Consider the following 26,228-nt stretch of genomic DNA (forward strand, 5'->3'; position numbering starts at 1 on the left):
AGCGGCGTTAATGAGAGCACCGGGGGGATACGGTGTGTAGATCCGCCGGATTGCGGATCGGGCTGTGAGTGAGAGAACACTAGGGAGGACACTAGTGTGTAGGTCCGCCGGATTGTGGATCGGGCTGTGAGGGAGAGAACACTAGGGAGGAGACTAGTGTGTAGGCACGCAGGATTGCGACTTGCCGAGCTAGCACTGGGTGTAACCAGTGTGTAATGGTAAATAATCAGAACTGCCCCAGGGTAGATTAGTCTGGACCCATGTGGTCACGAGACTATGAGGTATGAGTGTGGTGTAGGGCATGGACGTCCTTAGTAATCAGTGAGTATTCCTAGTAATCCCTATAGATTTAGTGGGGTTTCTGATGATATGAGCTTGAATATTGCGAGTACCCCATCCTCTGGTAGGTACCCAGGTGCCTGGATAGATGGGTCCTGAGGAGGGAGGTGGTTACATTCCGGCTGGGTAGGAGGTGCTCTGAGGAGCTGATCCTATCTGGTCCGAGAATCCGGCCGTTACAATAGGTTAAAGAGAAAATGGCAAATAATAAGATTTCATCCATAAACAACCTAATGCAGATTTTTTTGTAGCAAAATCTAACACGGAGGCTAACAAACACCCCGGCTTTGAAAGGGTTAACGTCAATATCGATGGTTTTAGTTTTACGGACGACTATTATTCTGATAATGTTACTTCTTTCAGTATAACGTTTTTTGAAAAAAAATTAAAAACATACCTACCTTTGAGCTTCCACTCGAAATCCTTTAGGAAGCCACTGAGAGTATGGTAAACGTTTAAACTTTTCTTTTCCCACTGCTACATAATACTGATTATTTTTAATGTCTTCTAGGCATACTCGCTGACCATCAATTGTGTACAGCCTGCAAGCAAAAAAGAAATCATCAAAAATATTGTGAAAATATAAAATATTCTAGACGCATACGCGTTGACCATTAATTGTGTACAGCCTGCAAGCAAAAAAGAAATAATCAACAAAAAATATTGTGAAATTATTCATTATTCTAGACGGCTTTTAGTGAGCACATCTTTAATGTAATATTTAACTTACACTGAAAATAGACGATAAGACAGAACTTCCGATTTTGACTTTCTCTTCTTCAGGAAATAGTAGCTTTGGAAAAAAATTCTTTCAAAATGTTAAAAAATAGTCCCATAGCCTTACCACTCCTAGCAACTTTTACATTATTGCACCTAGAAACTTAAGGTAGAGGAATCGCGCAGCAGTTGAGTTCGCAAAAAACTGAATTATACACTGGCACAACTGTGACTATGACCAGAAGCTGAACGCTGCACAGCCTGAACCTCTGTGCAGTGTTTGGCGCCAGCACCTGACAACTTTTCAATTGCATTTACTTAAGTGTGCAAGATCCCACGAGATTACCGAAGTGGTATACAGTCACTAAGGGGGTTCCCCTTCGTGACTGACTGTCTCAAAGATGTAAGTTCTCGTGCCCTCCAACTCTGCTCCATTGGCTTTCGTCCCCACTGTCCCCAGTTGGTGACTTGAGTGTAGGCACTGAAGGCCTTGAAGGAAACTGCAAATCACATCCGCAACAGAGTGAACAATTGCAGCTCTCATCACAGACAGGAGTAAGAGTTCTGGGCTAACTGTGGTGAGCCACCCGCCCGCTACAATACATTGTTTGCAAGGACCTCCCTGGGCCGGGCGCGGACCAGGGAGTATTTCATAAAGGGTGAAGTCAGCGCTTGAGGCTGACGGCACAGACCGAGTATCTTTGTGAACGTTCTTTGTGTGTGCTCTGCTATTAGGCCCATACTCCCGCATATCCCTAAGTGAGCACCAGCGAGGGCCTATTACAGTTCACCCCTTTCCCTAGGACTGGGGGTATTACATTGGCAACGAGGCAGGATCAGACGCCGCGGGCAACCACGTGGCTGACGCGTGGGCCGGCCTTGTAAGCAAGCGAGCAGCTGAAGACGGTGAGCAACGCGGATATCCCACTGAAGGAATAGGTGTGGGGTGTGAACCAAGGCGGCCATGCCAGACTCACCCGACAGAACGGCTGCGGCGGGGTTGGCTGGGGGAAAGACGAGCAGCATGGCCAGAAAAACTCTACCAGAGTTTAGTCAAATGGCAGACCCCGCAACAGAAGCACCACAATGTAAGAAGTGGCTGAGGCAGTTGGAAAACTACTTTGTTGCTACCCGAGAGACAGACGACACTGTGGAGAGGTCATTGATGCTACTAATGGGTGGCGATGAACTGTATGAGCTGTTGCAGGACCTGCCTGATACTGGAGACAGTGGAGACTACAACAAAGCAGTGCAACCGGTACTTCGATCAAAAAGTAAACCCCGATTATGAACATTTCAAGCTGCGCCAAGCCAAAAAACGGGGGAAGAATCAATCAACAAGTACTATGCAAGGTTAAGAAAACTCATCAGCACCTGCAGTGGGGTCGATCAAGCCTTCGAGATGAGGGCTCAACTGATCGCCGGGTGCAAGTCTCCGAAACTGCGCAAGCTGGTCCTCTGCCAACCAGGGATCACTTTGGAAGAAATACTGATCCTGGGAAGGTCACATGAACTGGCGGACGCATGAGCAGGGGAAATGGAAATGGCACTTGCGAAGAAGTCAGGGGAAAGTCAGACGGTGTTTCCAACTCCTATCAAAAAAAGAAAAGGAAGAGAGGGTCAAGGCGCTGAAGAAGGCGTATGGCCGAGGGGCCGGAAATGGGGCCAAGATGGAGGAGAGGAGCCGGAGGCGCGAGTGCCGAAACTGCGGCATGGGGGCACATGCTCCAAGAGTATGCCCAGCACAAGGGAGGCAGTGCTTGAACTGTAACAAATATGGACATTTCACTAAGGTTTGCCAGAGTGGCAAATCTGAGGGCGGCAGCAGACCTACGGAGTCGAGGCCCACCAAATCAGCCAAGAAGGTGCAGAAGGAAGGAGAAGAGGACAGTAGAGGCAGCAGCCGTCAACTACGGAGGATGAGGAGGACAATGTATTCATAATTTCACACATTCGAAGAGTGAACACCACTACGAGACCACCTCCCACCTGCCAAATGTGGATCAGGGAATCATGCATAAGGGCGCTGATTGACACAGGGGCGTCGGTCAACATACTGGATGCGGATCAGTATAAGAGACTCAAGCCGAGACCCCAACTGATGCTGATGACAGCCCGGAATTTGACATATGGTGGAGATACTCCGATTTCGCTACAAGGAGTAGTCGACGAGGAAGAGAAATACAAAGACAGAGTCACTGCAACCCGGTTCTATGTAACCTGGGACAGGGCCAGGTCGCTAGTAAGCTGCCACACTGCTGAAGATCCAAGTCTGGTGATGTTCGCGAAGCACGTACATCAATCCCAGGCGGACAAACTGCTGGAGGAGTTCCCCGAGCTGTTCAGGAGACTTGGATGCCTGAAGTAAGTAGAGGTCCAACTCCACATTGACGAGTCGATACAGCCGGTAGCGCTCCATCACCGGAGGGTCCCGTCCAACCTCAGACCATGGGTGGAAGCGGAGTTAGAGCGCTTGGAGAGGGAAGGAGTCATCGAGAAGGTGTCGGGACCCAAGCCATGGGTGTCCCCCTTGGTGATAGCCCCTAGGGGCCATCCGGCTGTGCGTGGACATGCGGCTGCCGAACAAAGCTATTCGCCGGGAGAAGTGCATCACTCCCACCATCAATGATACTGTGACTGATTTGAATGGGGCGAAAGTAGACTTGAAATTCGGGTACCATCAGCTGATGTTGGCGGACGAGAGCAGGTACATCACAACGTTCTCCACACATGTGGGACTGCACCGCTTCAAGAGACTGAGCTTTGGGGTGTCCTCGGCGGCTGAGGTGTTCCAAGAGGCCGTGAGAGAAGCGCTGTCCGGTTTAGTGGGAGTTATCATTGTGAGCGACGATATTCTGATCTTCTTGAAGTTGCTGGAGGAACATCACATGCGGCTAAGAGCCACTCTGAGGTGGCTGGTGGAACAAGGCCTAACACTGCATCAAGCTAAGTGCGAATTCTATGCCACAGAACTTGAATTTTTAGGATACAGGTTCTCTGCTAAAGGACTACAGGTGGATCCGTCCAAGGTAGAAGCTATTAGAACGGAAGCCATCCCTCAGACACCATCCGAGGTGAGGAGTTTCCTGGGAATGGCCAACTACTGTGCCCGATTCATTCCCCGACTTGCCACCATCTTGGAACCTTTGCGGAAAATAACTAAAAAAGACTCTACCTGGCAGTGGACGGACAAAGAGGCCCAAACATTCGCCGATGTGAAGAAAGCATTACTAAAAGGGGCCAAGGTGGCGTATTTTCAGCCGGGAGCGGCCTCGAAACTGATAGAGGATGCCAGCCCTGTGGGATTGGGGGCTGTGCTCCTGCAGAGGTCAGACGAGGAGTGGGTGCCTATTGCCTATGCCAGTAGGTCACTCACGGCGGTGGAGATCCGATATGCGCAGATTGAGAGAGAAGCATTAGCCATCCGATGGGCCTGTCAACACTTTCACATATACCTTTGTGGGCATCGTTTCACCATTATAACTGACCACAAGCCGCTAGTACCCCTCTTTGTGGGAACCACACAAAGCGGACCACCGCGAATTGAGAGGTGGGTCTTCCAGATCCAGCAGTATGAGTTTGAGGTGGTGTACCATCCAGGGTCAAGCAACCCTGCAGATTATCTATCGAGGCACCAGCTGGCTCTGAGTGGAGCACAAGGACCGGAGGTGGACGAGGGTGCTGAAATCTACTGGAAACCAACTGCTGGAAGATGCTCGCCCACAAGCATTGCTACTGGAGGACATCCGGAAGGCGTCAGACAAAGATGAATGCCTACAAATGGTGGGCCGCACGCTACAGAATCACCAGTGGAAGTGGTATCTGAGCGGGAATGAGCGGAGGTCGACCGGGGAAAAGGAGTACTGGGAGAGCATGTGGAGGTGCCGAGGTGAACTGAGTGCGGCAGGAAATGGCGTAATCCTGTGGAGTTCACGGATCGTAATACCTGCCATTCTCCGAGAGCGCACAATCGAATTAGCGCACCAGGGACACCAGGGAATCGAGAAGACCAAGGCTCGTCTGAGGACAAACATATGGTTCCCGGGTGTAGATCGAATGGTAGAAGACAAAGTCCCGCAATGCCATGCATGCCTCGTCACAGGGGCTGATCCTTCGGAAGCTCCTGTTGTCACCGAAGGGCCCAGCCTGTCACCATGGGAACGAGTGAGCTTGGATTTTGGAAGTTTTCCCAATGGCCGGCAAATGGCTGTGTTGGTGGACAGCCAATCGAAGTTCCCAATAGTGGAGTTGGTAGACTCGCCGGCTTTTGAGTGTTTACAGCCTGCACTGGAGAAGACGTTTGCATTGCTGGGGCTGCCGGTGGAGATCTGTACAGACAATGGACTGCCGTTCTATGGGCAAGATTTTCAGGAATTCCTCGGCCAACATGGCATCCGACTCCGTAAAATAACACTGCTGTGGCCGCAGGCCAATGGGGATGTGGAAAGGTTTATGCGGACACTGAACAAGGCACTACGGATCGGGGTAGCCCAGGGTGTCAATTTGGAAAACTGTCTATATCAGTTCCTGAGGGCTTACCGTCAAAACCCTCATTGCACCACTAAATATGCTACTCATGACCTCCTATTGAAGAGAGTAGTGAGGGATGGAAAACCCAGCAGTGAATCGTGGACACCGGCGGTTATGGATGTGGAACGATCCCAGGCCTGCCGCAGAAACAACAATGACAGGGCTAGCCAGAAAAGAGGGGCTCGACCGGCCGACATTCAGGTCGGAGATCATGTGGTGGGGAAAGATCGATACCCGGGATCCAAGTTCCGCACACCGTTTGAGCCTGACACATGGAGAGTGGTGAAGGTACAAGGGACTCTAGTAGTGGCTGAGAAGGGGTACCGACTTACAACCCGCAACGTCTCTTGGTTCAAGAAGGTCCCAAGGCCAAGTGAGACAGTGACGGAACCTGAAGTGGAAATGTGGAGAGAGGAGGAAGCAGAAATGTCAGGGGCGGAAGCCGGGCAAAGGGAGAGACCCCGGAAGCATCTGACGCGAGGGCCGAGCCCTGTGAAGCTGTGCCCCAAGGTAACAACTCTCAGGAGGAGGCTGAGTGCGGAGAAGTGAGGAGCCACCACCATCGCTATGATTTCCGCAATAACCCAGTGCTGAAAACCAGACTGCAGGACTTTGTGCGGTAAGGCGCATCGGAGAGAGAGTTGTTGAAGGGAGTGTTGGATGGACGACACGGGGTGGCCACCCAAACGTGTGACAGGACTGGCCGTATTACTGTGTGAATTGGTTCTAATTCAAATTGCCAGATTGGATGGGATGTGGTGAGCCACCCGGCTGCTACAATACATTTTTTGCATGCATCTCCCTGGGCTGGGAGCGGACCAGGGAGTATTTAATAAAGGGTGACGTCAGCGCACGTCGCTGACGTCAGGGACCGAGTATCTGTGTGAACGTTCGTTGTGTGTGCTCTGCTGTTAGGCCCATGCCGGGCCCATACTTCCGCATATCACTAAGGGTGCACCAGCGAAGGCGCATTACGGCGCATCCCTTACCCTAGGACTGGGAGTGTTACACTAACCAACACTTGCATTGACCATACCCGTGCGTGCTCTCATCAGAATGATTAAAACTAAAAATTGCAAACACTCGTAGTTCCCCGTAAGAACCAAACACTTAGGAACCCAGAGTACTTGCACAGAGACAATTAAATCTGACAGGTCATACAGTGTTCCCTCAGCAAGTGAATTCCTGGTTTGTGATCTATATTAGCATACTTTTAAGTGAATATATTCATAGACTGTCTTGCTGCTCTATCCTATGAAAGTCAGTTAAAGGAGCTCAGTGAATTCACAAATGTATTCTGGCTCCCGTGGCACCAGGAAAAACATCAGCACTTGTCAGGAGGACAGCAAAGCTGCCTTTGAGTCCCACAGATCCCTGGCCGCTCACTGACAACTGAAAAGGGCGCCTGATAAATGCATCTCTAATACCTAAATGAATGGACCATTATACTGATGTACCATTATGAACACGGGGGACATGGAATGTGGAAAAACCATGAAATTGAATACATAGAATTCAAGACTGAAGAACATAATTTGACAGTTCTGAAGGTGACCATGGACAAAAATAGTTGGACATGAGCCAGTAAGCAGTACTGACAGACAACATTTCTTAGCAAGCATAGAAAACGTTGTAAGACTGTTTGACACAACAGTGGATCCAGAGTGAATAAATACAAATTTAAGATGGTAGGCGAGAAAGATTTTCTTGGCACTGCAGCAGAAGTAGTCAAGGAGAGAGAAGAAATAGAATAAAGTAAAACAAGGAGCAGAGTCAGACGTGGTCGAGATAGGACCCATGATAGTGTATAATTGACAATATACTACCAATGGAACAAATATACACATTCAAAATGTCTAGATTATGCACCGTAATCTTCATTATTCTGTCCGTATTTCTCGCCTCACTACTTACTAATTGAAGAGCGGAAGTGCTTCACCCCCAATAACCAAACTTCCCATTTTACCTCTTTTCTTTATGGCTTTACTTTGTAAAGGGATCCGTCCCTAAGGAAATCCAGATGTTTATAACTTCCCGATTCTGGAAAGAAGCTTAAGGGGATTTAGGGTGGAAACATATGCAATGGAGAGAAGAATACAGACTCGGATTAATGAAGATTATTTGTAAATAAAAATCTAGACATTACCTCTTCTTCTTCAAACCTCATATCATTTTTACTATTTGAACGAATACCAAACCATAAGTATCATTTTCCCAACGGGATGAACAAAAATACACTATTAGCCAGAAGTCATGGAGGAAAAAACCCTAAAGGTATTTCTCCTCAGAATTTATTTGCCATTCAGTCTATCAGACTTGTTGCAGATGTCCTAGTCATAGCTTGGACAAGACTAGGAAGAGCAAATTGGTGACAGGGTGTACAACATTTATTTGAAAAGGCGGATTCAATAAGAGAATAACAGAGTTTCTCCTGCTGCTTGTTTTAAAGCCTCGGAAATGGATTCAATTAATAACTTCAACTGATTTCCTGACATGATGCTTGTTAAATCCTTGTTCCTGTGAGACAGCCTCCTGGAAACATCCTTATATCTCCTCTCCTCTTGAGGGGGAGAAGGAGATGCATGTTTCTGCTTCCCTGTATGCTTCACCCTCTCCATAGACTAGGAAGAGCACACCAATATTCAGCTTTTTTATAGAGGCCTTAATTTTTTTTCTCAATACTCTTCACAATTCTTTAGGATAGAATCATAACAAAAATTATATAAAACTAAGATTCGGGTCAAATAATGGCGGATTGCGCAGTTTCATGTTCTGAATGATACCTCCTTACTCTTTCAGGGTATTTAGCTTTGTTGCAATCCTTCCTGCATTCCCTTTCTGCTAGCTTGCAAATTTTTCTTTTTAGAGTATTCTTAGGTGTGAGGTGTACCATGTGGTGGACTTTCTTTTGATTTTAAGAGTGAATGTTTTGATGGGAATGGCTTGACCTGAGGAATGATTTATCCATTCCGAGAATGTGCAATTAGTGACATGAGAGTCAGAGCCCAGTAGGGGTAGGGTTTTGCCAAGGACGCGTTTTCAGACATTGTGGTTTTGGTGGGAACAGAAACGGTCTATCCATGGCAAATGGCTTTCGTGGGCAAGGAATGGAAAGGTTAATCTGGATAAGGAAATGTTTGAATCAGATAGTGGGTAGGGGATTAAGGACCAGTAAGTGAGAACCATTAGAGAAAACGAGATCTAGCTGGTGACCATTTTCATGAGTGAGGCCCTGGGGTCTTATTTATGAAGGCCTTGCGTCAGTTTTGCGCCGCCGGTGCGTCACTTTTTGTGACGCACCAGCGGTGTAAAAAATGCGCCCTGTTGCGCCATATTTAAAAAGTGACGCATCTAGGTAGATGCGTCACTTTTTAAACCCCTGCGCCACATTATACCTGCGTCAGGTATAATGTATGCAGAGGGGGCGTTCCCCAGCAAAAAACCTCGTAATAGTGACGCAGTGAAATCTATGAAATTTCACTGCGTCACTTTTAGGACGCTGTTGCGTCAAAATCTTGCGCCAGCCTCACAGCAGGCGTAAGACTGACACAAGCCCTTTCACAATGGGCTTTCCCCATGTGAAAGGACGCATTGCTGGAGTTGCGACAGTTTTGTGACACACTCCAGCAATGCGTCACTTTTGCGCTTACAGATACGTCAGAAATACTGACGTATCTGTAACTCCTTGCAACATTCCTGATGCGTCATATTTAAGTGAAAAGTGACGCATCGCTGTTTTCACGCAGCGATGTGTCACTTTTCATAAATGAGGCCCCTGGATTCTTTGGGTGAGTTGGATAGCGGTAAGGTCTTGCAGGAAGCCGATAGCTTGAGTGTCAGAAGGATTAGTTACTTACCTGTAATCCTAGTTCTCTTCCAGGGCTATACTCATTAAAGTCATAAGCACTGAATTATCTCCGCCCATGAGCGGGGACCCGGAACACATAAACAATATACATATATATGTGTAAATATAACCAAAAGTACATAGTACTATGTAAATATACACATGTACATGTATATTAACCATAATATGCAGCCTAACATTAATACATAGGCTAATCAAACCAAACCTTACACACGTTCTAAAGCATGGAAATATGCTGTATGTAAATGCAATAAACAGGCATGAGCCTAAAATGCGTTTCATAACCATGAAAAACCTTTTATTTTCATCAAAGAACCTGCTGTAAACAGTTATTAGCCTAAAAAGGCTGCATATGAAAAAATGTCTGTGTACAGAAAATCAGACTGGCACCTTGCCTTTAAGGCCCCAGAGAATCTGCACACTTTGCCTTTAAAGCCTCCAGGAGAACTCTGTTCCCGTCATGCACCACAGGTGACAGTTAGGTCAGTTCTTTTGTACAGTACAGTAAACTTTAGCAGAAATCTGCCCTTAAAACCTTCATAACACATATTGAAAACGATAAACCTCAATGCTACTGCTCGCCCGGGGAGGCGGGAGGGTGCTTATGACTTTAATGAGTATACCCCTGGAAGAGAACTAGGATTAAAGATAAGTAACTAATCCTTCTCTTCCAGGGGATACTCATTAATAGTCATAAGCACTGAATAGAGTAGCAAGCTCATACCCACCAGAAGCGGGCGAACAGATAAAAGCATAGCCACACTTTAAAATCACAGTGTTTAACTGGAATTAGCAAACAAATTTCTGAGTGATGCTTGTCCCACTTGTGCATCAGTCTGCGCATCAGAATCCAAACAGTAATGGCGTGTAAACGTATGCACTGAACGCAAAGTAGCTGCTTTACATATCTCTGACATAGCCACATTCCTAAGGAGAGCTGTGGTAGAAGCTTTTCCCCTCGTAGATTGAGCCCTAGGTCTACCTGATAAAGACTTGTGGGCTAGCTGATAAGCCAGTAAGATACATGACACTATCCACCTAGAAATGGAGTATGCTGCCAAACCAGTATTCGTAGGACCATAGTTCACAAACAGACGGTCCCTATTTCTCAAAGACTTTGTTTTATCTAAGTAAAATTTCAAATCCCTTTTCAGATCTAATGAATGTAAAGTCTTTTCTGCCGGACTCGAAGGGTTCGGAAAGAAAGTAGGCAATGTTATGGATTGGTTAATATGAAAATCCGACACCACCTTAGGAAGGAAAGCAGGATGAGTCCTGAGCACCACTCTGTTTCCATGAAAAACTGTGTACGGTTCATTGCAACACAAAGCCTGGATTTCGCTCACCCTACGAGCAGAAGTGATGGCCACCAGGAACGCTACTTTCCAAGACAGGTGTTGCAAAGACGCTTTATGTATGGGCTCAAATGGGGGACCCATTAACTTAGTCAACACCACATTAAGCTCCCAAGGTGGAGAAGGAGACCTGACTGGAGGATACACCTTCCTTAACCCTTCCAGAAAATCCTTCACCACAGGCATTCGAAAGAAAGATATCTGTGTTGGCGATTTTCTATAAGCAGTTATTGCAGCGAGATGGACTTTGATGGAATTAAAATGCAAACCAGATTCAGCAAGGTAAAGAAGATAAGGCAAGATCACCTGTTTTTGACCATGAATAGGGTCAAGACCCTTACTCTGACACCAAAGGTAAAAGCGTTTCCACTTAAATCCGTAGGATTGTCTCGTAGAAGGCCGCTTTGCCTCCTTAAGGATGCTCATACACTCCGGATTCAGCTGTAAGTGCCCGTACTGGATGACTTCAGGAGCCATGCTGCCAAGCGCAGGGAGGGCAGATTGGGATGAAACACTCGCCCCTTCTGCTTGGACAGAAGATCCGGGCGACACGGCAATCTCCTGTGCGGTGTTATTGACAACTGGAGGAGATCTGGGAACCACCACTGGCATGGCCATTCTGGGCAAATCAATATCATTCTGGAGTGAGTCTTGTACAGCCGATTGATCACTGCTGGTATCAACGGTGTCGGTGGAAAAGCGTACAGCAAGTTTTGACACCAGTCTATCAAAAAGGCATTCCCTTGAGACCCTTTCTGGTAGAACCTGGACGTGAAGACGGGGCATTTTGCGTTTGCCGCGTCTGTGAACAGATCGATGTCTGGTGTTACCAATCCTGGAAAATGCTGTACGCGACGTCTTCGTTGAGTACCCAGTCGTGCGCTTCGACGAAGTCTCTGCTGAGGTCGTCCGCCTGTGAGTTGAGACTCCCCGGTAGGTGAATTGCTGTTATGGACAGGTCTCATGCAAGTAACCAATGCCAGATGGTCTGGGCTTCTTTGGAAAGAGTCCTGGATCTGGTACCCCCCTGCTTGTTTAAGTAATACATTGTCGTTGTATTGTCTGTTTGCACCAGGAGGGACCGAGCCTGAAGCGATGGCGCCAGGAACTTGAGAGCTAGATGGACCGCTCTGAGTTCGAGTAGATTGATGTGATATCCTTTCTCGAAGTCTGACCATAGCTCTTGTACCTGCAGAGGGCCCATATGCGCCCCCCAGCCTTGGAGAGAAGCATCTGTTATCAGAGTCTGCGTTGGTGGGTTCTGATGAAAAGGAACTCCCTTCATCACGTGCACCTTCTTCATTCACCACCGGATGGAATCTCTTGCAGACTGTTGGAGATGAATTCGGTCCTCCCAGCATCCCGTCCTCTGTTTCCACTGATCTTCCAGACACTGTTGTAGAGGACGCATCTGCAAACGTACGTTTGGCACGATGAAAATGCACAATGCCATGGACCCCAGGAGAGAGGACACTTGCCGAACTGTCGGACGTGCAGACTGAAGGAGAAGCAAACACTTCGCCTTGATGGATGACCACCTCTCCTCCGAAGGACACACGTTTTCTTCTTCCGTGTCCAACTGAGCACCCAGGTAGTGGATCTTCTGGGTGGGGTTCATTATGGACTACTTGTAGTTGACTTGCAGACCCAACTTGTACATGAGTTGGAGGCATATCGACAGATGTTCTTCCAGAAGCGATGGGGATGAACTCTTCAGAAGCCAGTCGTCTAAGTACGGATATATGAAAATCCGCCTCTTGCGAAGACAAGCCACCACTACCGCCATACATTTTGAAAATGTTCTGGGAGCTGATCTCAGGCCAAAAGGGAGCACTGCATACTGATAATGTTGAGCCGCTACTTGAAACCTGAGAAATTTGCGATGTTTTCTGGATACCGGAATATGAAAATAAGCTTCCTTCAGATCGATGGAGCACATCTAATCCCCCTGGTGTAATTGAGGGAAGATCTGGTGAAGAGCCAGCATTCGAAACCTTTCCTTCCGAATGAATTTGTTCAATCGTCTCAAATCCAGAATGGGTCTGAACTCTGTAACTGGACCTTTTTTCTTTACGAGAAAGAATCAAGAGTACAGGCCTTGACCTCTCTGCTGAAAAGGAACTGGTTCTATGGCCTTCTTCTTCAGAAGGACGTTTGCTTCCTGTTGTAAGCGCTTTATATTCCACTGTACCATCTATAGAGGACGCATGACAGGGGGTGGCTTCTTGAATCTCAAAAGGTACCCGCTCTGAATGATACCCAGCACCAATCTGTCCTTCGTGATCTGTTTCCACTCGTCCAGATAATGCACAATACTTCCTCCAACCGGAGTGGGACACGGTTGTAGAGGAAGCATCCGTTTATTGTTTCTGAGGCTGCTTGGTAGCAGATGATTGCTGCCTATTCCCATTGCCTCTGCCTCTTCCAGGCCGTCGCTGTTGGAATTGCGACCTCTTTGATTCTGGCCTTGATATTGCGAAGACCAATTAGTCTGTTGGCTCCTTTGCTGAAAAGATCTCTTGTCATAGGGACGAAAATTACCCCGACGTTTAAATTATTTTTTCTTCTCAAGGCCTACGGCCTTAAGAATGTCCAACTCCACCTTCATTTTAGACATCTCGTCGTCTGCGTGAGATCCAAACAGAGTTGAACCATTAAACTGTAAATTTACCATTTTTCTCAGAGCCTCCGGCTTTAGCCCTGTAAGGCGAAGCCAAGCTGTACGTCTTGGGCAAACACCGTGTGCATAACCATGAGCTGACAAGTCCGCCGCATCAGCAGCCGCGCTAATGCTCTGGTTAGCCACCAATCCTCCTTCTTCCACTATTTCCAGGAATTCTTTCTGATCCTCCTTAGGGAGTTTATCTGCAAAACGAGCCACTGAGTCCCAGAGCAGACGGTCATAGCGGCCCAATAGAGCTGCCGCACTGGCCACTCGCATGACCGACCCTGAGGTATTGCACATTCTTCGCCCCAAGGAATCCATACTCTTACTATCCTTTTCTGGTGGAGCAGAAGAGATAGATGCTGCAGAATGCGCCTTTCTGACTGCTGCTACAATCAGAGAGTCTGGTGGGGGGTCAGACCGCAAAAACATTGGATCTTCTTCTGGAGCCTTGTACTTCTTCGCAATCCTAGAAGGACCTGAACCCACCGTGGCCGGAGTTAGGAATGTTCTCATTGCTGGTTCTATCAACCCGGGCACTAACGGCAGAAGAGGCCTGCCAGTCGTCTTGTGATGCAGGGTTTCAAAGATGACTGACGTTGCTACTTGGGGAACTGCCATCTTGATGTTGAATGTACTCGCTCCACGACATAACACATCATTAAATGTGCTCAAATCGTCCACGGGAGACACTCTGGAAAGAGGAGTAGATGATATAGTTGGAGAATAGTCTCCATAGGAAGATCTTGAAGAAGAGGAAGATGATGTAGAAGATGGAGTAGGGGTTCTACGTCTTCTCTGAGGAGTTGCCGATCGCTGCCTCCTACGCTCCCTTGAACGTGATTTCTCTCTCACTAAGGATCTTGAGCGTGATCTTCTATGCAGCTCCGTCCGAGGGACCGGAGCTCTTTCCCCCATTATCAGATGCATCTTCCAATGCCTTAGACTTTCCAGCCACCTCGGTGACAAATTAACAGGCCGTTCTGTATGCTCAGGTGAAGCTTCAGGTGACACCTGCACAATATTCAGCCCTGCTGAAGACTTGGAAGCTCTGGAAGCTGCACTGTGTTCAGAGACTAATGAACCAGACGGAGTCCGTTGTCTGGGCACCAATTGTCTGTCATCTGACACCTGCCCTGAGGTTGAGCCCGAATGAGCCACCACAGAAGAGTCCTGGTGCACTATCTCTTGCCACACTGCAGATCTGTCGTCTAGCTGATCATGCGGGGAAGTCTCCACTATAGGTTCTGGACTTATTTCTGACCGCGACAAAGACCTAATTGAGGTCCGAGAGGCTGGTCTTGATAGTCTCGACGCCGACCTATGTTCAGGTGGGGGAGACCTAAAGACTCCATGCTTCGAGCCCGAAGCAAGCTTCGACGACGACCCACGTCGCGATGGAGATCTTGACCTTCTCTTTTTAGGTCTCGACGTCGAATCCTTCGATGCCATTCTTCCTCTCGACGTCGACCTTTTCCTCAACGACGACGTACGTCTCTCTCTCGACCTCGGTCTATTCCTCGACATCGACCGATGACTCTTTCTCAACGTCGAAACTTTACCCTTCGACGTCGACACACGATCCTTCGACGTCAGATGTCTCTCTTCCCTCGACGTCGACCTCTCACGACCCTTCGACGTCGAACGTTGCACTCCCGACGTCGTCCTTACTGCAATCGACACCAATTGTCTCGACGTCAAAAAGGATTTCGACGGCGACTGTCGAGACGCTGAACCTTGCCTCACCGGCGAAGTCCTCGACGTCGACGGAGCCCTCTTCGACGCCGACGCTGCCAACGGCGATCTGGATCTCGACGTCGAGCGCACCTTTTTTGACGGCAACGCTCCCTGGAGTCGATGTTTCTTAGTTCTACCTCCTGGAGACGCTGATCTTCGACGGGAAATTACTACAAATGAGCAGAGCTCAAGTTCCAGGTTCCTCACAGAACAAGCTGGAAAAAAGAACTGACCTAACTGTCACCTGTGGTGCATGATGGGAACAGAGTTCTCCTAGAGGCCTTAAAGGCAAAGTGTGCAGATTCTCTGGGGCCTTAAAGGCAAGGTGCCAGTCTGATTTTCTGTACACAGACATTTTTTCATATGCAGCCTTTTTAGGCTAATAACTGTTTACAACAGGTTCTTTGATGAAAGTAAAAGGTTTTTCATGGTTATGAAATGCAATGGACCAGGGAAAAGAGGCTGTCCTAATCCTACTTGACCTGTCGGCAGCCTTCGATACGGTTTCACACCACATCTTAGTGAACCGGTTGGCTGCCGCAGGGGTAGGGGGACAAGCCCTGGTATGGCTTAGGAATTTCCTCAGCAACAGACGTCAGGTCACGGTGCTGGGCCCTTTCCAGTCAGAAGCAAAGGTCGTCAGCTCTGGGGTACCACAGGGCTCTAGTTTAAGCCCTGTACTTTTTAATCTGTACATGGTCCCACTTATGGAACTGATCGCATCTTTTAAGATCAGTACAATTTCTTATGCTGACGACACCCAGCTAATCCTGGTGCTGGACAGGGACAGGCCAGGTGCTGAGGAAAATCTAAAGGAATGCCTAACAGCGACATTCAACTGGATGACCAACAACCATTTGAAATGTAATGCCGGGAAGACAGAGATCATGCCGTTTGGGAAACACAATCTGTTCTCCCCAAAGAGGTGTTGGCCTGCTGAAGCAGAAGCGCCAACTAACACCATCACATCGGCTCGGAACTTGGGCATCAAGTTCGACGACCAACTGTCTTTTAAAAATCAAGCAGTAACTATAGCTGGGACCTGCTTTCAGATTATAAAGGCACTGAGGAAATTCTTCGATCTCCTCCCGCTGCCAGCCAGAAAAACGGTGGCAGTGGCTTTAATTAACTCCAGGTTGGACTACTGCAACGGCCTGTATGCTGGAGCTAACAAGTCAGTCCTGCACCGACTGCAGATGGTCCAACATGCCACTGCGCGCCTAGTACTACGCTGGCCACGTAGATCCTCAGCCTCAGCGGCCCTGAAGGCGCTACATTGGCTGCCTATTAGTAAAAGGATCTTATTTAAGATACTTGTCATCACGTTCAGGGCGTTCCAACAGCAAGGACCTAAATACCTCTGCAACGGGTTTAAGAAATATCACCCCACCCGCTGTCTGAGATCTGCTAGCCAGAACTTGCTTACTATCCCTCGCTTTAAGCTGACTACAAGAGGTGGCAGATCCCTCTTCTTTCTGGGCGCTAAGGCCTGGAATCAGTTACCACCCTCCCTAAGAGCATTATCCCAGGAGACCCACTTCAGGAAAGCATTAAAAACTTGGGTCTTCTCTTTAACTGATGTAGCCTGTAGAGCCTTGATCTAATAGTGTGATGTAATAGGTCACTCATCATCTTGACCCCTACCCGTCCACCTGGGTTGGTTAAGCGCCAAGATACTCCCTGGAGTGATAGGAGCGCTATAGAAATGTGCTTTACATTACATTACATTTTTTTTTCACAACCAATTTTATTGAGCAAATGAGCATCACGAATGTGGCATCTCCATACACCAAAAACACCACCACAATATCAATATAGTAATTACATAGGCAGCAAGTGATAGAGCAGACTCAGAATAGGCTCAGTATAGAAATTCCCCCGCACCCTACCCGAACCCGCAACACTACCCCCCTCCCGCTCCAAACACCCCCCCCCAACCCCCCCTACCACACGTGTATAGAAAGCAACATAGAGAACAAAAAAGAAGAAAATAAAAACAGGCGGGTGTAATGCCACCAGGGCTTTGCGTCTTCAGGCCAAGATTGTCTCTGCGATCAAATGTCTTCCTCCAGCTCCGCCGGGGGGTCCAAGGACAGACCACGGTAGTCGGCCCAACGCTTCCAGATTTTGTAGTGTTTGCGCGGGCATCCCCTCGCTTCAAAGATCGGCCTCTCCAGACCCATAAAATAATCCAGCCCAGCCTTCCATGCAGACAGGGGGGGAGCCCTCACTGACTTCCACGCCCGAGCCAGGTCCCGCTTAGCCACCACCAACCCCAAGAGCAACAAATGGCGCTTATAAACATTGCCTCCAATCCCTTCCATAATATGTAAAAGGCCCAGCCGGTGAGTACGGGGAAGGTCCCAGCCCAGAACCTCTGCCAGGCAACTCCACACACCCCTCCAGAACCCAGTCAGTCGGCCACACGACCACACCGTGTGTACCAGGGAGCCGGGCACCGCCCCACAGCGCAGACATTCCGAGGATGCAATCAACCCAGCCTTCCACAATCGTTCACGCGTGTAATAAGCACGATGCAAATATTTGAATTGGATTAGCCGGAGCCGGACTGCAATGGCGGTTCCACGTGGGGATTCCAGCGCCTCCCTCCAATCGTCCTCATCCAGGGGGCCCACGTCTACCTCCCATGCCTCCCGAAGGGAGTGTAGGGTGGAGGAGCAGTGAATAACAAGCGTCTGGTAGATCCTAGAGACTTTCTTGTCCCCCAGGTCCCCCATAAACACTTTGGCCTCGACTGGGCTAAATTCCGGCAGGGAGTCGAGACCCGCGACGCTCGGGCGAGGGCATGCCGCAATTGGAGGTAGCGGACATTACATTACATTTTAGGCTCATGCCTGTTTATTGCATTTATATACAGCATATTTTCATGCTTCAGAACGTGTGTAAGGTTTGGTTTGATTAGCCTATGTATTAATGTTAGGCTGCATATTATGGTTATTATACACGTATATGTGTATAATTACATAGTAATATGTACTTTTAGTTATATTTACACATATATATGTATATTGTTTATGTGTTCCGGGTCCCCGCTCATGGGCGGAGATAATTCAGTGCTTATGACTAGTAATGAGTATCCCCTGGAAGAGAAGCAGTATTGTCTGTGGTAGGAGTAGCTACCGGGCGGTAACGTGGTGAGGGGCAGGGTGGAGGGTAGTAATCTATGGATTACGGAGGTTTACAGGAAAGAAAACATATAAAGAAATAAAACAAATTTCGTTGCATGCACTGCATCGCATTTGGGAATGCAGTGCGCACAACGAAATTTGTTTTCTTTATTTATATGTTTGTTTACCTGTAATCCTCCGTAATCCACAGATTACTACCCCCACCCTGCCCTTCCCCACGTCACCGCTCGGCAGCTACTCCCACCACTGACCGCTACTGGTCAGATGACACATCAAGATGTAGGTTCAGATCTCTCAGAACCGTGAAATAGGATTTTCTGACTGCCAGGCTGGCAAGGGAATCTGGTACAGTCTGAGTGAAAAAACAACCTGCTTGGCCAGGGGCTCAGTAAATAAGGACTCCGGAAAACGTGAAGGTGGGGGACAAGGGAATTGTGCATGTCATACTTTTGCAATAGGGAGATGAAAGGGGATTGGCTATGCATGTGAATGCTACCTTCTGTATAATTGGCAGACCTCCTCCCCTCCTATCTTCTCAATCAGTAGTCCAGGAGCAAGGTGTGACAATATCAAGTCCTAGCTCTTCTTGGAGATTACAAGAAGATTACATTGGGTTTTTGTTCTTCCAAGAGTTTGAAGATTTCAAGCTAATGGCGTGGAAAGGTTATGCAATTTAGCAGGGTCGTTTTCTAGCTGGGCCTGGAGAGGCTAGTATTCCTAGAGGGAGGGAAAAACCAAAGGTGGTGGGGAAGGGGAGGGTAGGGTCAGTAAAAGAGCAGTATTTACAGATTAGGTTTCCCTCGGTCAGATCGATAGACTGGAGGCATGTGTAAGCGAGACAGCAGTTTTTTTCACTGTAAATATATATTTTAACTTCATGGTTTTGCAAGCACTAGATGCACGGATGTTGGGTTGTAGTGGACATCGGGTGGCAGTGCCAAGTGTAAACATTGTGTGGCCTGGTATAGGTGCTTAAGGCCTAGCAGAAAGTCACAGGCACACTGGCCTTGAGTATTGGGCTCACCTCTGAGTATAACTGCCTTAGGCACAGTGTCTCCCCTCCTCCACAAGACTAATATTGTCATCCTTGGGAGAAAGTCCAGATTCTCAGCAATTGGAGTCAGTAATTATCAGGGATTATTGAAATCCCCCTCATGCTCTGGGCCTTTGACCAAGAGTGGAACCTTGCATCCATGGGGGTAACCAAAACAGGTGGTGGAACAGTACTAGGCTACATTAATATTCCATCCTGCACCAGGGCTTGTTTGCATCTGGAAAGCAACACACCAGAGCTAGGGAAATCTGAGCCATCAGGATATATCGATCGATATCGGGTACCTTCAGCTTTCCCTCCCCCGGGCTCATCAGCAAGGTTCTGGCCACCCTCAGAGACCACCCATCACATATAAAGGCCCACATATTTCGGTTTAGATTTTTTTATAGGTGCCTTGGAGAGCGCAGACCGTGAGGGAGTGAAAGAGATACAACAGTCTCTGCAGCAGGTTCATATCCAAGCAGTTTATCCTACCCACCCAGGAAATCTCAAGTCTGTCCCAGCTATACAGGTTCTTGAACAAGACATCCAGAAGGGTCAGGAGATTGCTAGAGAAAACCTCCTTGACTGAGGGTGGAATTGTAACTCCTAGGTATCGGATAGCTCCTGGTGTCCACCGTAGTCAGTGTTTCGTCACAACCTCTTCACTGTCATGGCTACACCCTCCTACTGCCATCACCATTGATTTTTGACAATTCAGACAGAAGTCCACCGCTAGGTGAAAGGGTTCCAACTCTTCTAAGAGTGCGGGTAACGCACTACCCGGGTTGGTTAAGAAACATGGGTAGTTGTCTACAAAGGGCGCCAGCTTTGTTGGTCCCTGCTTGGTTTTCATATATGTAATCAGTTGAATAGCCACGATCCTATGGTATAGGGTCCTTGGTGAGTGACAAAAATCACGGGGGATAGGGGGCAAACCTGTTATGTGCCCCAAGTTACAGGAATGGATTCTGAGAGGCGAGAGTGTATTCAAATTTCACCAAGAGCCAGGCATAATTGGATAGTATAAAAGCCTTCATGTGTGGTACTTAGGACCTCATTTCAAGGGTCTTTGTAAATAAATCAAAGCAGCCAAAGGTTTTCTCTGTGTCGAGCGAGAGAAGGAGTATTTCCATTTCAGAGCCATATACCTTACCAACTACGCTGAGGGCCTATCTACTGTTATCGTCCCCCTGCCTATTTCTGAAGAAACCCGCTTGGTATGGTGTCACCAACTGCAGTTAGACCTTCCCCAGATGACAAGCTAGTAGGTTTGCAAAGATTTGTACATTACTATTCAAATGTGAGTTCGGGTGTAACAGATAGCAGGGTCCTTGTCTGGATTGAGTATCAGTATAAGAAAAGATTCCATCGTCAAGGGAGTTACCTCTCAGGTATCTAAAAATGAGCAAACATTTTTCATTAGATAAGGATCTAGCAGGCTGGCAAAGGCTTTTCAGAAACAGTTCGGAAACCCACCTGAGCCAGCGGACTTGTTATTTGAAAATGATTTATTAGCAAGTAGGATTTCCTCTTCTGTTATCTTGCTCTCCAAGTCCTCCCTGTCTTCTGGGTCTAGATCGGGCAGGGGAACAGCTGCCAGGTAGCTATCTTGAGCACTCTGGGAATATGTTTCTGACTGTACAATGCAGAATAACACTACCTAATGCCTCACCAATCTCTAGGTCAGTTGACTCTGTGATGCCCTGGAGTCCAGCACTGCTTGACTTCGATTTGGCAGTCTGTGGGCGCATATTTTATGGGCTTACAGCCGGACTACTTTATCGCCACTCCCATAATATAATTACTTCATCTCTAATAATTTGTGTGGGGCATCGCAGGTCAAGATTGCTTCCAACTCCTCCTTAGCTCTTCTTAGGGACCTCTGGGTTTTGAAACAGGGTTTAGTTGGCAAATTAATTCCCCCCTACGACCTCCTTGGCGGAATCTGATATACTGGCCTACAACACACCGCCCATCTCATGTTCTATAAAGTAATTTGGTACTGCCTCCCATATATTGTATCCCAGGACTGGGTCCGGAAACACTATCTTGTTCATCTTCCGTAATTTAAAGGACGGATAGTTGGGAGGCACTACACTCATTGATTTCGTAACTATGGGTGGTGTATTAGCATCCGTGTTCCTATCACTGAGGGATCCAATCAAAAATAGACACTGATAGATAACGGGAGAAACAAAAGTATAGTCGATCCAGGAATGGGACCAGTGGACATGAAAGTAATATGTGCATGTGCAAGGCGTGTGGCATGGTGCCTGTGCCACACGCCTATCAACTTTAGGCCACCCAGTCCCTGAGTCAAAGAGGGTGAGGGGTCAAGGATCAGCAAGTGGGGTGTGATCTATCCATAGCTGGTTAAAACAGCACATTAATGTTTCCACCAAACTCTAAATTGTCTCCAACATGTGTTGCTAGATAGATAAACAGCCAAGTAAACAAACTGGTCCCTGTGTTCATTAGGGCCATAGAGGCTTATGGCACTGTCTTGCCCCCTACAGTCCCTTTAATCAAGATTGCCCTCCCATCGCAGTCTTCGAGGTGAGGCAGAAGGGGACCCCTACTCGCAAGAGGATTTCAACTCATTTTGTTTTGGTTGAGGAGGTGGAAAAAACTGGTGACAAAAGAATCGCGAGGTGCATCAATAGGTGGATCTCTTGAAGAAGGTCATTATAATAATACCTTTGTTGAAAGCCAGTGTAAAACTGACTTCCTTTTTGCCTGGAGAGTATAGACCTTGCATGTTCAGTGTCGCTATTGTCAGCCTCCCGAGGGTATGTCATGTGCGTGTAGTCGGGCGGGATGTGGACATCGCATGTGGTTATCTTGCCGTGGCACTGGAAGGTCCTCCAATGAAGTCTCACTCAGTGTTGTAATTCATACTAACGATACTAGGGAAAAATAAAACAGAACGACAAATAGTGAACGAAGTACAAACAATATATTGGGTACAAGCCAAGAGGCATTCAAAAATGGTAAAAGGTGGTTAATCCAGCTCCTGGGGCCCTCAGCGAGATCCGCCTCGTGCTCCATCCTGGTGAGCCGCAGTAGGTCATCTGTGCCACTAGGTCCTTGTGGGCCCCTTCAGGTGGTCCAGTCACTTGCGAGTCCAATAATGTCAGTTTATGAATGTGTCTGACTCAAGGGCTCTTCCTTCCTTGTGTGTCAGGTGTTCAGTGAATGTGGTAATCTCCTTCAAGGGATGGGGAGGTATGTAGATTTTGCAAGCTTCCCACCGTATCTTTTTTTTTTCCTTGACGTTTTATATAGCGCAAATTTGAACCGAAATCAGGTATACGGGAGCTTTACATGAGCACCAGTTGCTGTACACGAGGACACATTCATTTTTGTTAGGCACAGGGAGATTAAGTGATCTGCCCAGAATCACAGGATGTTGAGCGTCATTGCTGAGACTCGAACCCGGTTCCCCAGATTAGAAGTCCACCGCCCTGTTGGGCTACATCCTCTCCCCTATCTCCTTCCTAGTCTGCAGCCTTCTCCATCCCAGGCGATATCAATAAATCAGTCCTCCACCTGACGGGAGTCATCATCGAAGCTGAACAATGCAACCGCATCGTCGTGCGTGGTGACCATGGCTGAAGAACCCCCATCAATAGGGGATTCTGTGATCCCTGAGGTAGCCAGTGGCTACTTTTAATGAATCTCATTTGGCTATGGTCAGGGCAGAGATATCCTGCAACAGCGCCAGGGATGAGCCTCGAAACACTACGGTTTTGCTTTCATAACTTCCTCTTATTGATGGAAATAGTGTAGCCTTGTTAGAACACTTAGTGTCAGTTTGTTAGTCACTTGATATGCATTGTAAACTCAATGGGTCCAATCAAGTTTCTATTACAGTGTCAGCATTTTTTTGCAATAGAGATTTAAACAGGTCCTGGACATATTGCTGTATTTCAGAGTTGGGGACGGCCTCTAGGATCCCTCAGAGCCGTATGGTGTTCGGCATGAAAGCGATTCTTAAGTGGATGTCCAATAACATTTTAGCTGAACTCAGGGAAAACAGACATTACACTGTTGGGGAAAGCACATAACTTGTGGGCCCCAGCTTGGTAACCATCAAAGCTTGGCAAGAATGCTATCCCTAGCAAGGTTGTAAAAAACATAGGAATCAAGTTAGAGCAGGAACTTAACATGAAAAACCAAGCCCAATGTACAGCGGCCTCTTTTTTCTGTATGCTGTACCTATTGAAGAAAGTATTCCCATTTCTCCCCTTATCTGCTAGGAAGACCTTGGTACACGCTCTTGTTTCTGAGTCAGCTAGATTATGGCAACGCGCTGCTGGCCTCTGTCAATGTGTCACTGCAATCAAAACTGCAGGTTGTGCAAAATACAGCAGTGCGGTTAATTTGTAATCAACCACCTAGATCAGCTACTGCTCCCCTCTTAAAAACCCTTCATTGGCTGCAAAGAACAGGCTAACATTCAAAATGTGCTGCCTAGCCTATAAAGCCCGGCTAGGAACTTGATTCTAGTGAGAAGGAAGTAGAGTCAGTCCCACGGATCTGACGATATAGATGGGGTGGCGGATCCTTTTCATATCTGGCTTCTTCCCTTCGGAACAAACTGCCATTTCATGTCAGAACCTGCCTTATCTACAAGAAATTTAGCAAAGCACTAAAAACCGTTCTGTTTTAACTCAGAATCTAACCTGCTGTATTGAATGTGCACCGAGATACCCCTGTGTGGGGGTGATTATTGCAAGTTATCAAATTATTTCATTCATTCATTGACATCCCTTTTCCATTTCATCAAACAGGATTGCTAGCTCATCTCTCTCATCTGTGACAGCCACCTCCAAGTGGTCAGTTCTAAGGTCCAATGTTTAGATGGGATCACCTAGGTCGGTGAGCGACTTCATGAAGTCCTGGCTCAGCAGTTCCATCTCTTCTTTTTAAAGCACCCATCAGTTGTTGGATATTGCTTCTTGTAGTAGGGGCATATGATCACTTGTCTTCCTCAGAATGCTGAGAACATGCGCCATTGACTGTAAGCGATTAGTGGGCCATTGGTATATGTTTTTGGAAAAGTTCCTTTATCAAAGTATTACCTCACGTTCCCAAGTAGGATTTCACTATTCGAGCTGAGTGGAACAGAAACAAGATGAGCCAGCAGTAGGGAACTGTGCTTGATTCAGACCTTTCTGCGACTCATCTGCGAAAGGAGGATAGGCGGGGCAAGCCCCTCTCTTCAGCTCCCCACTCTATTGCTGGTCTGTCATTTCTGTCTTAGCTATACATTGGTTAATAACCCGGACACCTCAGGCTCTCCCCGCAAGCCATCTATGAGGTTGCTGCACCCTCAGCAGGTTCTCTCCCAAGCAATATTTTGGTAGCTGCAGAGGGCGAGGGTAGATGGCATTCAAACATCTCTGATTTCTTTTGTAGCCTCCAGAGGGCCTTGCTCTAGGCCAGTGGCACTGCTCAGTCAGTCTCAACAGAGGGGGCCACACGCCTTGCTGCGCGGAAGTACTTACTGGCTTGTAGTGCTATATGCATTCATATGTATAGTGAGTATGTGGTGACCAATGACAAGGGGTTTAACTTACTTAATTTTAAATGTACAACATCATTTTTGTGCTTTTGCATTTTGACTTGTGATTTCATTTAGTGTCTCTTTGGAGCTTCAGAGTGGATTGTTTACTTTCTTCTCAGCACTTGCTTGGAACAAACGCATGGGATGTGCGTATAAAAGCTTGAGAGAGAAATGTGCGGAATGTACTTCTGTGTCTCAGAGTCAAAACAGAGGTTCGGCCGGCTTCCGTCGTTACCTTGGAACAGACCAGTACAGTCAGCTTTGGTTTTGCAAAAGATGAAGCGAGGGGGAACTTCTAGAATTCTCTCTCCATGTTAGTAAAGAGTAATAATGACAGGAAGTTTTGGCGGATATGCTGAAGTCACAAGAAAGTTTTGCTTCCATTGAGACTACTAAATGACTGAAAGGGCTTCCCAGACGAGCTGACCAGAATGCTGAACTCAAAGGTGATGTGTGAGCTATGAGTTTCATTGCTCTATGATATTTGTATGCTCTTTATAATTGAGTGATCTTTTTAATTGAGTCTTTCATTTGACAGAGTTTATCTTGACATTTGACAGTGCTTGCTTCTTGCACTGGACGTCCATTATTAATATCATCTGCTTATCTCTTGCATTTTACTTGTGAATGTTCAATTATTATTTGAATTGTGAGTTTCATTATTATTACTTGCATAATTTACCATTACTATCTGCTTTTGTTTTATCACATGCATTTGAACTCGTGAGTGTTTCAGTAATATTTGCTTGTGCACTATATATATATATATATATATATATATATATATATATATATATATATATATATATATACATATAAAGTGCACATGCAAATATTAATGAAACAGTCACATGTTCAAATACATGTGATAAAACAAAAGCAGATAGTAATGGTAAAACATGCAAATAATAATAACGAAACACTCACAAGTCAAGTAATAATTGAACAGATATATATATATTGGCATGTTGTTTTACCTGATTCCTTTGACATCTGGGAAAGTCTTTCTTTTGGAGAGTGTTGCATTAATAAACCCCCCGCTTTATTTTGAAAATGTCTTTTAATTTGCCTCATTTTATGAGTGTTGAGCTTTCTTTCCAGGTGTTTTCTTCTCGTTTTACTGAGTGCCTCCCTTTTGGAGTGCTGAATTTCTTTTATTTGTGAGTGTCAAGCAAAACAGGGCTGTTATGCACAGGAGGCCCATGCCACCTCCCAAGCACCCTGCAAGACCTCCCAAGGCCCGTGCTTCAAGGGTCTCCTGAG

At 47.0% G+C, this 26,228-nt stretch overlaps 1 protein-coding gene across 1 annotated transcript in view; it reads right to left on the reverse strand.

Annotated features, from left to right (window-relative positions):
- The window catches only part of DCDC2C (doublecortin domain containing 2C), a 903,210-nt gene that overhangs the window by 272,402 nt on the left and 604,580 nt on the right, over positions 1 to 26,228 (reverse strand). The window contains 1 exon segment of the mRNA XM_086925637.1: positions 741 to 881. Within this exon segment, the coding sequence (XP_086781763.1) occupies positions 741 to 881 (141 nt within the window).

The sequence above is a fragment of the Lissotriton vulgaris genome, chromosome 6 (assembly GCF_964263255.1).
Source record: "Lissotriton vulgaris chromosome 6, aLisVul1.2, whole genome shotgun sequence".
Taxonomy (NCBI): Eukaryota; Metazoa; Chordata; class Amphibia; order Caudata; family Salamandridae; genus Lissotriton; species Lissotriton vulgaris.